The sequence below is a fragment of the Dipodomys spectabilis genome, unplaced genomic scaffold, assembly GCF_019054845.1.
Source record: "Dipodomys spectabilis isolate Male_0828 unplaced genomic scaffold, ASM1905484v1 ptg000526l, whole genome shotgun sequence".
NCBI lineage: Eukaryota > Metazoa > Chordata > Mammalia > Rodentia > Heteromyidae > Dipodomys > Dipodomys spectabilis.
In genome coordinates, this window is record NW_024871203.1 from 1,331,751 (window position 1) to 1,344,532 (window position 12,782).

General features: G+C 42.3%; 1 protein-coding gene across 5 annotated transcripts in view; it reads left to right on the forward strand.

The window, feature by feature from the left end:
- Positions 1-12,782, forward strand: part of Pcyt1b (phosphate cytidylyltransferase 1B, choline) — a 73,313-nt gene that overhangs the window by 18,012 nt on the left and 42,519 nt on the right. For 3 of the 5 annotated variants that reach the window (XM_042670208.1, XM_042670210.1, XM_042670212.1), the window contains exons 2-3: positions 5,607-5,706; positions 10,812-10,928. In XM_042670208.1, coding sequence (XP_042526142.1) covers positions 5,607-5,706; positions 10,812-10,928 — 217 coding nt within the window. Of the gene's footprint in view, positions 1-4,975; positions 5,161-5,606; positions 5,707-10,811; positions 10,929-12,782 lie in introns of those variants that run through there. The other 2 variants (XM_042670209.1, XM_042670211.1) reach the window with 2 other exon arrangements.

Sequence of the window (12,782 nt, forward strand, 5' to 3'; positions counted from 1 at the left end):
CTAAGAAAATCATGAGTTCAATGTCAGCCTGGGCTAAATAGTGAGACTGTTGCAAAAATCAAACAGAATAAAAAACGGAGTTCTCATGAGGGACGTCTGAATAAAGTTGGAACAATGCATTTTTAAAAGGTGTTTCATGTAACTTTTTAACTGTGCCATTGTTTGGCTTTTATCCAATTTCCAAATACTTATTTCTCCCCAATAGAAAACTGCACAAAGGAGAGATTATTTTTCAGAAGAAAATACAAATGGCTAATAAACATTTGAAAAGTGTTCAATCTTTCTTGTAATCAAAATAATGCAAATTGAAACAGCATGATGCCATATTTTGGTCTATAAAATTGACAAAGATAATACACAATGCCAGTGACACGGCAGCAAGATCGGTGCTTTCGTGCATTTCATACATTGTAATGTGAGCGGAAATGATACAGCTTTTGTAGAAGGTAATTTACCAATACATGTTAAAACGTTCTTCAAATGTTTATCTTTAAAATGTTCATACCCCTGATCTAAGTAATTCAGCTCCTAAGGATCTATCCTAAGGGAATAATCAGAGGCTCAGAATTATGTTTCAAATGTTATTCTATTAGTAAAATAGAAATAATTTCATATTCAACAATAGAACATTATTTATATTATGCCTTTTCGATTCGTAGTGTGTTTTTACTGCTCTAAAAATTAGTAAGGTTGAAAACTATTTAAATGACATGATAAAATTATCATGATATATTGAATGAATAAAACCATCTATACAGTAAGATTCCAAAGCTCTTGACATGTATATATGTATATATGACATATCAGAAGGGAATATTGGTGACTTTTGTTTCCTACTCAGACTTCCCAAGGTTTTTTGTGTGTGTTTGTGTGTGTGTGTGTGTGTGGGGTTGTGGGGCTTGAACTCTGGGCCTGGTGCTGTCTGTCCCTCAGCTCTTCAGCTCAAGGCCAGTGCTCCACCACTTGAGCCACAGAGCCACTTCTGGTTTTCTGGTGGTTAATTGGAGATCAAAGTCTTACGGACTTTCCTGCCTGGGCTGGCTTTGAACTGTGATCCTCAGATCTCAGCCTCTGGAGTAGCTAGGATTACAGGCGTGATTACAGGAAGTCACCAGACTTCCCAAGTTTTTAGGAATATATACTAGGATACTACAAAAAGATATATGATGGAAGTGGAGCTGTAGCTCAAATGATAGAACTCCAGCCTTGAGTGAAAAAGCTGAGTGAGAGCACAAGTCCCTAGTTCAAGCCCAGTACCAGCGCCCACCTAAAAATCTAGCTACATATGTGCCATTTGAGCTGCTTCTGTAAGTCTGGGTAAAACTACAGTCACATTCTTTCATTCCCTCAATTATTTGCTATCTCTTCTCTAATTTTTAGGAATTTCAGTATCTCCTTTTTGACATCTGTCTATTCAAATTGTCTTAAGAATTGCGAACTTTTCCCCCGTTGAGAGGGAGACAAAGGCAATTGTGAGGGAACGACCACTGCTGTTGCTTCTTGCTGTCAATTGGTGTCACTGTTGGAAACAGGTCCTGTACTGTTCAATGGAAACAGTACCGATCTCAGAGTTGTACGGGGGCAGTGAGAAAATATATTCAAAGTGATTAAGCTTAGTATCTCTTGATAGATAAATAGATGATAGATAGATATACTAGACATATAGATAGCATTAAGCAGACACTCAATAATTTAGCTATCATGCTATGCTTTTGTGTCCCCATTTTATATCTTATGTAGGGTCTAGAGTATTTCTGGAAACATTCTGGCTTTGGCTAATTTTGAGGAATAGGTGGTGTTCTTGGTCCCCTGCAGGCTGCCAGGTGGCTTGGGGGCCAGGTTGGTGTGGCCTTTGTTCCTCTCAGAAGCCTCTACCTAGCTTATTCCTGATGATTCTGAGGCTGGTGTGCCCCATGTAGATGGAGGGGGCAGAATGGGAAGCATAGAATCAGATTTTTTTTTTTCTGGCCCTGAGGAGGCATTAAAAAAATTATAATGTTGGGTATTCAGACTAAAAAAACTCCTGACTTGAGTCAAGCCTTGATGGTGCTAACCAGGTACTAAGTAGATCTTGCTGAATATGGATTCTCACTTTTTAACCAAGGGCTATTCTGCCCGGCTTTCAAAGGCAATGTTGTGCGAGTGTGTTTGTAGCTCATTTATGCTGTGTGCTCTCCATTCCAAGCAAGTTGCTTATATAGAATAAGAAATACCCCATTTGCATGTCAACAGCTATTAAAGATGTTCATGTGTGTGTAATACACACAAAGCATATTGATCACTTACAGACTCTGTCCTCTGGGTCTTCACTGCCCCCCTTTTCCTACCTCTAGATCACAATAAGTAAAACCCAACTGCAAAGCATACACAAACCTTTTTTTTTTCACCTCTGCATAACCATTGTTGCTTTACAAATTTCTCTATTCCTGCTTTAAATACCAAATTTCACACCCACAAGGATACACCTTTCTTGGAAAATGACAACACCTTACTCTTTAATAAACTCTGTGACTAACACATAAGAGATCTCCAAATAGCAATTTATTTCAGATCATGTGAACAAGATTCACCATCCATGACTTTCCTTACATAGCCGTTAGTCGTTAGGATGGACACCTGACCTGATTCCAGCCAATCCTGGCTGTGGCCTGATTTGAAAGGATGAACTTGGCCAGTCAGATTCAGCCTTAGGATATTTTTGTGTGATGGCAATGATCGAACCCATGACTGCATGCATACTAAGCAATTGCTCTACCAAATTTGCCGCCCAGCGTTAGGAATTTGAGCCAGGAAATGTGGAAAGAAACACTTAAGTTAGTAGGAGCAGGAGCTGAGGCTAAAAGGCGTAACCAAAAGTTGTTAAATGATTGTGGTGAAGAGAAGCTGAGATAAGCAGGCTGAAGTTAGGGAGAGTTGAGTAGAGGTGGTTGGAGAACGGGGCAGAAAGAATCACAAACAGAACAGCTAGGTTGGCACAATATACTTGGCACTCTGGGGCCACATTCCGCTCCTTTTCTTTCTTTTCGCTTTCTTTCTGTGCCAGGGTAGCCTCAAAATAAACCCTTCATACCATGAGCTAACTTTATTTTCATATTAATTATCATTGCTTTTTTGGGGGGGAGGGGGGTTACTGTGTTACTGAGGATTGAACCTAGGGCCTCATACAATATGCAGCTAAGTACCCTGTCATTTGAGACTGAGTGTCATTGAGTGTGTCCCTAGACCTTTTGTTTGTATTTTATTTTTATTTTTTTGTTGGTCATGGGGCTTGAACTCTGGGCCTGGGTGCTATCCCCGAGCTCTTCAGCTCAAAGCTAGCGCTCTACCACTTGAGCCACAGCACCACTTTCATTTTTCTAGTGGTTAATTGGAGATACATGTCTCACAGACATTCCTGTCCAAACTGGCTTTGAACCGTGATCCTCAGATCTCAGCCTCCTGAGTAGTTAGGATAACAGGCGTGAGCCACTGGTGCTGAGTTTGTATTTTGTTTATAAGATAGGGTCTTGTTAACTTTGTGCAAGCTGGTTTTGAACTGGTGATCCTCTTGCTTCTCCTTCCTAGCAGCCAGGGTGACAGGTGTTTGTCATCCTAGCCAGTTCTGACTTAATCTTGGTGAGTATTTGTTCATCTTATCTAGGAGAGTCAAGGTAAAATATGAGGCAAGCAAGTACTGCCAGGGGAATTTGAATCCTGGTTTTCTGGGCACAGAGTTCCTGCTCTCCTCACTGTACCCCTTTGCCACATTACAAATTCTGCTCTGCTCCATCAGAGCCCATGAAGTCACCTTCATGTATCTGAAAGAGAACCAATAATGGACTCAAGCATCCTGAATCCTTGTTCTTAGTCTTGGCTTGCATCCAGAACCCTGAAGAACAGGGTGGAGGCAAAGAAAGTCTCAAGGGCTGGGAAGGTGGCTCAGTGGTAGAGTGCTAGCCTTGAGCTGAAGAGCTGAGGGACATTGCCCAGGCCCAGAGTTCAGGCCCCACGACCGGACCCCCTGCCCCCCCCCCCCCCCAAAAAAAAGAAAGTCTCAAAGCAACTGGTTGGTGTCAAAACGAAACTGAGGCAGGACTTCCTCTTTTTGGAGTAGACAGTATTGGAATGGAAAGAGGATGATGGGGCTAGAGGTAGATTCAATTCTTTGCGGTGCAGAGAACTGGGGCTTCATAAATTCTAGGGCTGACTGCTGACTGTGGTGAAACATGCTTGTAATCCTGGCACTCAGGGAGGCTGAAGCAGAAGGGTTGTAAGTTCTTTGCTAGCCTGGGCTACACAGCCAGACCCTAGCTCACACACACACACACACACACACACACACACACACACTCCAGACACTTGTCTATCCCCATTTCTAGCCTGAGATTCTAAGATAGTGTCTGACATATATTTGAATGAATGAGTGATTGAATAAATGAATGGCAGAAGTGGGTCACGGCACCTGTTCAAGTGTCTGAATCCTTCTTTCTTCAGTGGAATCTTCCCAAGTCAAGGAACACCTGTCTCTATCTCTATGCAACTATTCATGCAGCACTCTGAGTAATGTTTACAGTGACTACTTCAGCTTTAAACTTCAGCTTTTCAAAAAAAAAAAAAAAAATCCCCGAGATGCTGTGGTGGTGACTGCAGGAATGACATAGCGCCAAGACTTCAAATGGACAACTCTGGACTGTATTTGCTCTGTTTACAAAAACACCACCCGCTTTGTCTTCCTCTGTCTGGACAGAGTGAGGTTTTCATTATAAGAGGCGGACTAAAAAATGCAGGGCCACTTCCTGGGCAGGCTTCCAAGTGACTACATCTTTCTCACAGCGTTCCCCAGAGCCCCAGCCCAAGCTGCCTGGGGCGGGGCCTCCAGCCATTGGTGGCTGGTGAAGCTACCACAGTTAACAGTTATCTGCAGCCCGCCAGAATTGCTGGGCTTTTAGGCCCTCTCTGGGCACAGATAACGGGCTTTTGGCCTTTGCACCGAAGAGACGTCAGCGGTTGTGATTGGCTGGCCTTGTGTATGTGAAGTACAGGAGGATGTCGTGCCACGCTTCCGAGTATGATGCTCCGTTTAGCCGAGTGCCCCGGGTGTGGGTGAGTCTAAATGTTGGAAGGCTGCCCTTGTTGGTTGGGAACTGTTCAAAGCTGGGCATTATGACTTTCTATATAAGGGTATGACTTAGCATATTTCTTAACTCTGCAGTGCCTCAGTTGCCTTTTCTGTGAAATAGGTGTAATGGTATCCTCTTCCATAGGAAGACAGAAGGCGGTGTGGATCGGAGAATGTCATGAGGCCGAGAAGAGGGAACAGATCCAGAGTACTTCATTTGGTACCTGGCACATGGTAGACACTGAAAAGCTCTTACTGTTTGTGAGGCATCAGTTTAAAGGGGGGAGGGCTGCTCAGTGACAAAGCCCTGCCTTTATTTCGATCAGTACACTATTTCTCCGAGACCCAGCAGATTCGTTCTATTGCTTCATGATACTCATGTAGTCAGCAGAAATAAAACTTCAGGGGAAGATAATGCTGAAGGAAAATTTGTCAGAACACACACACACACACACACACATATACACACATATATATCTATGATTCTTTTCTTTTCTTTTCCTTCCAGACGCTGACTGCACCAGCTCCATTTGCAGATGAATCCAGCTGTCAATGCCAGGCACCCCATGAAAAACTAACCATTGCTCAGGCTCGCTTAGGAACACCAGGTAAGGCCGTTCTTCCCTTCCCCAAAGGGACTCTGCCTTGACATTTTAAAGAATCAGAAAGCACTGGCATTCCATCAGAGCTGAAGTTAGGGATTGCAGGCACAGGGCAAGAAAGGTAAACATTAATGGCATTAACCTAGACCAAGCAACGCAGCCAGTTAAAATGGGCAGCAGAACATATGAGCTTGGGTCTGACTACCATTTACTAGTTCTACAGGCTGGGCCAAGTCGTGAGAGAGATCACAGTAAGATAGGAAAGACACCTGTATCACAAGGTTTGTTCAGTTAAAAGTACCAAAGCATTTTTTAAACTATGAAGGCATTTTTTTCCCACCCACCAGTACTGGCTTTTGAACTCAGAGTCTTTGTACTAGCTCTGTTTGTTCACTTGACTGGCAGTTTACCCCATGAGGCACATGTCCAGGCTGGTGCTATTTATTTTTATATGGGTGCTGGTACTGGGGCTTGAACTCAGGGCTTTGTGCTTCCACTTAGCATTTTCATATCAAGGCTGATGATGTACTTGAGTCATATCTCTACTTCTAGTTTTTTTTTTTCTGCTTAATTGGGCTAGTTTTGAATTTCCATCCTCAGATCAGCATCCCAAGTAGCTAGGATTTCAGGTAGAAGCCACCAGGGCCTAGCTTTAACCTGGCTTTTCACTGATTATTTTTGGAGATGGAATCTCATGGACTTTTCAGTCCACTTGGCATCAAAACGTGATTGTCCTGATCTCAGTCTTCTGAGCAGCTACGCGTGACTCTCCAGATCCCAGGCCTATGAAGGTTTTTATGAACCTAAGCTGCTATGATTATGACTCTTTTCTTGGTTTGTTTTTGCCGGTCATGGGGCTTGAACACTGGGCCTGGGCGCTGTCCTTGGGGGGGAGGGGGTCCGGTCATGGGGCCTGAACTCTGGGCCTGGGCGCTATCCTTCAGCTCTTCAGCTCAAGGCTAGCGCTCTACCATTTGAGCCACTGGGTGCTGTCCTTGAACTCTTCAGTTCAAGTCAAGTACTCTACCAGTTGAGCCATAGTACCACTTCCGGTTTTCTGATGATTAATTAGAGATAAGAGTCTCACAGACTTTCCTGCTCAGACAGGCCCACAATCCTTAGATCTCAGCCTCCTGAGTTGCTAGGATTATAGGCTGAGGCCACTGTGCCCCAGATTCCACTCCGCTTTTTCAAACAGTATTTGCTGGGCCAAATACTTGTGATTCTTCCGTCACAAGGGGCTTGCCTGTGAAGCTCTAGCCTTAGGCAACTGCAGGGCTAACTACTCACGTGTTGAGCTAAAAGATGGAAGGTGTAGAACAGGACAGAACATAGGGCTGCACATCACAGTAAGTTATTTGTTTTGTTGGGTGCTGGTGGCTCCAGCCTCTAATCCTAGCTACTCAGGAGGCTGAGATCTGAGGATCGTGGTTTGAAGCTAGCCTGGGGCAGAAGAACCAATGAAACTCTTATGTCCAATTAACCAGCAAAAAGCCAGAAGTGGAGTTGTGGCTCCAATAGTAGAGTGCCAGCTTGAAAAAAAAAAAAAAAAAAGCCCAGAGAAAGCAGCAGGCTCTGACTTTCTGCTCAGTACTGGCACAATAAAATTTATTATGTCTTAAAAATTTCTCTCCTTCAGGTCCCCCAACCCATCTCCTTGCTTTTTTTTTTTGTCGGTAATGGGACTTGAACTCTGGGCTTGGGTGCTGTCCCTGTGCTCTTCAGCTCAAGGCGAGCGCTCTACCACTTTAGCCACAGGGCCACTTCCAGTTTTCTAGTGATTTATTGGAGATAAGAGTCTCACGGACTTTCCTGCCTGGACTGGCTTTGAACCGCAATCCTCAGATCTCAGCCTCCTGAGTAGCTAGGATTACAGGCGTGAGCCACCAGCGCCTGGCTCTTCTTTGCTTCTTGAAGACAAGAAAGGATTAGGTTCCTTTTTTCCCACAATCTGGAAATTGCTGACACATTACAATTTTTAAAAGTGAGCTTATTGCAAAACCAACTCTGCAAATATTCCTCAAATTTACTAAATGGCCTTTTTCTCAGTAATTATGTCATCTTTCTTTACTTTTCTCTCTCTAGCTTCCTGAATTCATTTATCCTGTTCACCTCTGAATCATTAACAAAAAGTTCTACAAACTGCCATCTGCTTTTTCATGGAGTTTATATCTTAAAACAAATTTTCCTCAATTGAATTCAAATTGAATAAGACCATTGAAACCCAGGATCCCTCATTAGACAGTTTGTTATTTCCAAGCATATTCTGTTTACTATGCCTTATTTAGAATACAGTATAATCCTGCAATTCTGTTTGTTCAAAATAGTGTATAATTGAAATAGTTGCAGTTCTTAATCTGACATAAAGCCTCTAGATTTTTATTAGAGAAATTTAATATATTAATACCATCGTATCATCTAAATCTACTAATATTTCTTTCTGTTCTAAATTAATGTGGTTGAAATGCCTCAAGAAATAATCATAGTTTTAAATCAAATCCTAAAGATCATTCAACGGAAGGTTGCACTGATTTCTTCCTTTTTAAAAATGCCACTTCTTTTGTGGTGCTGGGGATTGAACTCAGGACTTTGTGCATGCTAGCAGGTACTCTACCTCTGAACTACACGCCTAGTCCCTAAAACCTCATTTTTTTTTTTTTTTTTTTGGTCGTGGGGCTTAAACTCTGGGCTTGGGCACTGTCCTTGCGCTCTTCAGCTCAAGGCGAGCGCTCTACCGCTTGAGCCACAGTGCCACTTCCGGTCTTCTAGTGGGTTTTATGTCACCAGGCCCAACTTCTTACATTAAAACAATATTGTTATGGCCACAATGGTCTCTTTCCTTCTACTCTATGCAAGAATAAAAAATATCTCAGTGTTGTCTGTATCCATCAAGAGGAGGTGGCAGATGTACTTAGAATAAGAGCAATATCCAGATATGGGAAACTACTATTTTCTTTCATCATCCATCTTTGGATTCTCTTCTTAGATTTTCACTTTACTTTTTTTTTTTTTTTGCCAGTCCTGGTGCTTGAACTCAGGGCCTGAGGGCTGTCCTTGAGCTTCTTTTGCTCAAAGCCAGTGTTCTACCGCTTGAACCACAGTGCCACTTCTGGCTTTTTCTGAATAGTTTATTGGAGATAAGAGTCTCACAGACTTTCTTGCTCAGGCTGGCTTTGAACCATAATCCTCAGATCTCAACCTTCTGAGTAGCTAGGATTATAGGTGTGAGCCACCAGCACCTGGCTTAGGTTTTTCACTTTGTAGTTGAGGGTAGAGAAAGGTGTAGAAGTTGGCGAACAAATATAAAACTTTCACAAATGTAACCGAGATCTAGACTATTAGGATGGAAGTATAAAAGAGAAACTCCTTCCTCCCCGATTGTAACCTGCTTAGTTTGCCAATCTGACGGGATCCTATCCTCCACACTCTCTCCTCTGATTTGAAAGGGATGGATTTTGGCCTGGCTCAGTCAGATGGTGTCTTGAAGACCTGTGAAAGAATACAGTGTTGTCAGCTCACCTCTGACCAGAGCTACAGAGCCGGAGGTGAGCTGCCAACAACATATAATATTGTTACACAGACACTGCTCACTTTGGGACATATATTTCCCTTTGTCTTATAATACCAAAGAAGTGACAGAGTGCCATGATGATATGCTTGTAAACTTTTAACAATTTACCCTCGAGGGAGAAGTAAGCCTTGATTGTAGCATTTGCCAATCTCTGTGGTGTAATCATTCCTACCGTGGCTCACTCCAGGCTACCAATGAGACTTGGAGTTAGAAAGAAAAGTATGCACAACCTTATTTGAGTAGTACACACAGATTTCAGCACATCACTACCTTAGCGAACAAGAGTTGAGATTTCTCATTGAGAATTTCTGAACTCAAGGATGGAGTTATGTATCCTTTTCCTTGAACACCTCCAGTCCTTACACTTTGATATTCCAGCCAGGCTTACACTACTGGCTCAGACATCAGAATTTCCCTAGGGGACTAGACACCTCCCTAGCGCTCTATGTTCACCTTCCCCATTGGGCTAACAATGCTCTGGTTTGATTTTAATTTATGTTTGCTCTTCATTGATGTCTTTAGAAGAACTTATTCTGTTTTTTTTTTAAGGTTTATTTTATTTTATTTTTCAGTCCTGGGGCTTGAACTCAGGGCCTGAGCACTGTCCCTAGGCTTCTTTTGCTCAAGGTGAGGGCTCTACCACATGAACCACAGAACCACTTCCAGCTTTTTCTGTTTATGAGGTGTTGAGGAATGGAACCCAGGGCCTCATGCATACGAAGCAAGCACTCTATCCCTAAGCCACATTCCCAGGCAAAAAAGGTTTTTTTAAATTGTTATTATAAAGGTGATGTACAGAGGGGTTACAGTTACATAAGTCAGGTAAAGAGTACAATTCTTTTTTTTTTTTTTGGGTCTGGTCGTGGGGCCTGAACTCTGGACCTGGACGCTGTCCCTCAGCTCTTCAGCTCAAGGCTAGCACTCTACCACTTGAGCCACAGCGCCACTTCCGGCTTTTTTCTTTTTTGCTTATGTGGTGCTGAGGAATTGAATCCAGGGCCTCATGCTTGCAAGGCAAGCGCTCTACCACTGAGCCACCTTCCCAGCCCAAGAGTACAATTCTTTTTGGACAATGTCACCCCTTCCCTCGCTGTTTCCCAGTTATTTCCTCCAGTCCCCACCTACAAGTTGTATAGTTCATTTTCAACATGGTATCTAGTGAGTACCATTGCTGCATTTGTTCACCCTTTGTCTTTCCATTCCTGCGTCTTCTTTTACTCTCCTAAAGACAGAGAAATAAACAAGACAAAATAAAAGAAAACAAAAACAGCAACAACAAAGAAAAAAATCTGTCTCCATTTCCTGGCATCCATTTTGATAAAGATTATTTTATATGATCAGATGCACATAGGCATTGCACCTTTGTGTTTCCTCTCCTAAGAAAAAGAATTCTTAAAATCAATTTCAGGTACTAATATGAAACCCATACTAGAGATTGTGTCTCATCTAGGTAAACTTTCTCATGGTGCTATACTAATGGACCATCACTGGGATTCTTTATTCTGAAGTTGTCTTAACAGTTTTGTCTTTTCTTCCACAGTTGACAGACCTGTCAGAGTATATGCAGATGGAATATTTGACCTATTCCACTCGGGTCATGCCAGGGCACTTATGCAAGCAAAAACACTGTTTCCTAACAGCTACTTGTTGGTAGGAGGTAAGAAGAGCATTTTCTCTTTGTCCAGAAAAGTTCTTTTATATAAATGTTTCCTGAGGGACTGCCTTCAAACTTCCATTAGTAAAATCTGACATTGTTCATTCTGTCTTGCTTACGTGTCCACTGCCTGAAATTTAAAATGATGTTTAAAAAAAGAACCATAGGGGAAATTACATTGTGACATTGTGTACTGTTGGTCTTCAAGAGAGACAGATTAATAATACTACCCAACGATAGATGCTTCATGTTTTCCATTAATACATTTCTCCTGGTATTTGAGCCATTTATTTTCCGAAAATTTTCTATTGGGTCAAGAGAAAAGCACTAATAATCTGATACCAAATCTCAGAGAACTGAAGGGCTTTAGGATGATTGAAGCTGAACAAGGTCATTGTGTATTTTTGTGTGTGTATATGTGCGCCCACAATACTTAGGACTATACTGTACTAATAGTAGTGGCTTATGACAGCCCTATTAGTTGAATTTGTGTGCAGTATGTTAAAGAAGTGGAGCTTTATGTACCCAGGCAATCTTAGTTAACAATGAAAGGACCAACTTACTTTCTAAGCTTAAGGGGAAAAAAGGATGCTTCTATGTGGATTGAAATTTTCCCCCTCCAGAAGGCCTACCTATTTCGTACCTGAGTCAGCAGACTGGTATCTCACTTCTGTCGCTTCTGGAAGGAAGCAGTATATTCATTCAGAGTGATCAGGTTTTGTATGAAATAAGTACAATCCACCTTTAGACTTAAACGGTGAAAAAATTTACAGGTAAGCTGGGCGCCGGTGGCTCTCATACCTGTAATCCTAGCTACTCAGGAGGCTGAAATCTGAGGATCACGGTTCAAAGCCAGCCCGGGCAGGAAAGTCTGTGAAACTCTTATCTCCAATTAACCACCAGAAAAACCAAAGTGGCACTGTGGCTCAAGTGGTAGAGTGCTCGCCTTGAGCTCAAGAGCTCAGGGACAGTGGCCCAGGCCCAGAGTTCAAGCTCCACAACTGACAAAATTAATTAATTTAAAAAATATATATGTAAAAGACCAAGTATATTTTCTTTTTAAAGTTTATTGTTGGGCAGGGAATGTGGCTTAGTGGTAAAGGGTTTGCCTAGCATGCATGAGGCCCTAGGTTTGATTACTTGGTACCACATAAGATTACTAAAAGGGGGGCTGGGAAGGTGGCTCAGTGGTAGAGTGCTTGCCTCGCATGCATGAGGCCCTGGGTTCGATTCCTCAGCACCACATAAGCAGAAAAAGACAGAAGTGGTGCTGTGGCTCAAGTGGTAGAGTACTAGCCTTGAGCTGAAGAGCTGAGGGACAGCACCCAGGCCCAGAGTTCAAGCCCCACAACCGACCAAAAAAAAAAAAAAAAGATTACTACAAGGAAAAATAACCACCAAAAATTATTTTTATGTTCTCCAAGATTAAAACTTAGACAGGAACAGAAAATGCTGGTCCCGGGAGAGTCCTCAAGTATCTATTACTAACTAGATTGATGATGTTCCAGGAAAGGTCCCCAAAAGAAAGGAGGCTTGTTCATGATGTCAGGGGAAATGAAAAGAGGCAGAGATCAAGAAAGTTTATTAGTAAAGCAAAGGAAAGGTAGATAGTACAGCACCCAGCTATGGGTGGGGACACATCTAATAACAAGTGCAATAAGTGCTCTAATATTATGGGTATTTATGGCAAAAAAAAAAGTAAGTTGGGGCCTTAGTTCAAAGTTGTCTGAGGCTAAGTGCTCCACTTTTATCCGATACCTGATATATTTTGCCATTTTGCTATTGTGCTGTTTTATGAATTGGGCCCAGAGATGTCAAGAGTGGCCTGCTTACTAAATGTGAGGTTTTCTTTTTTTT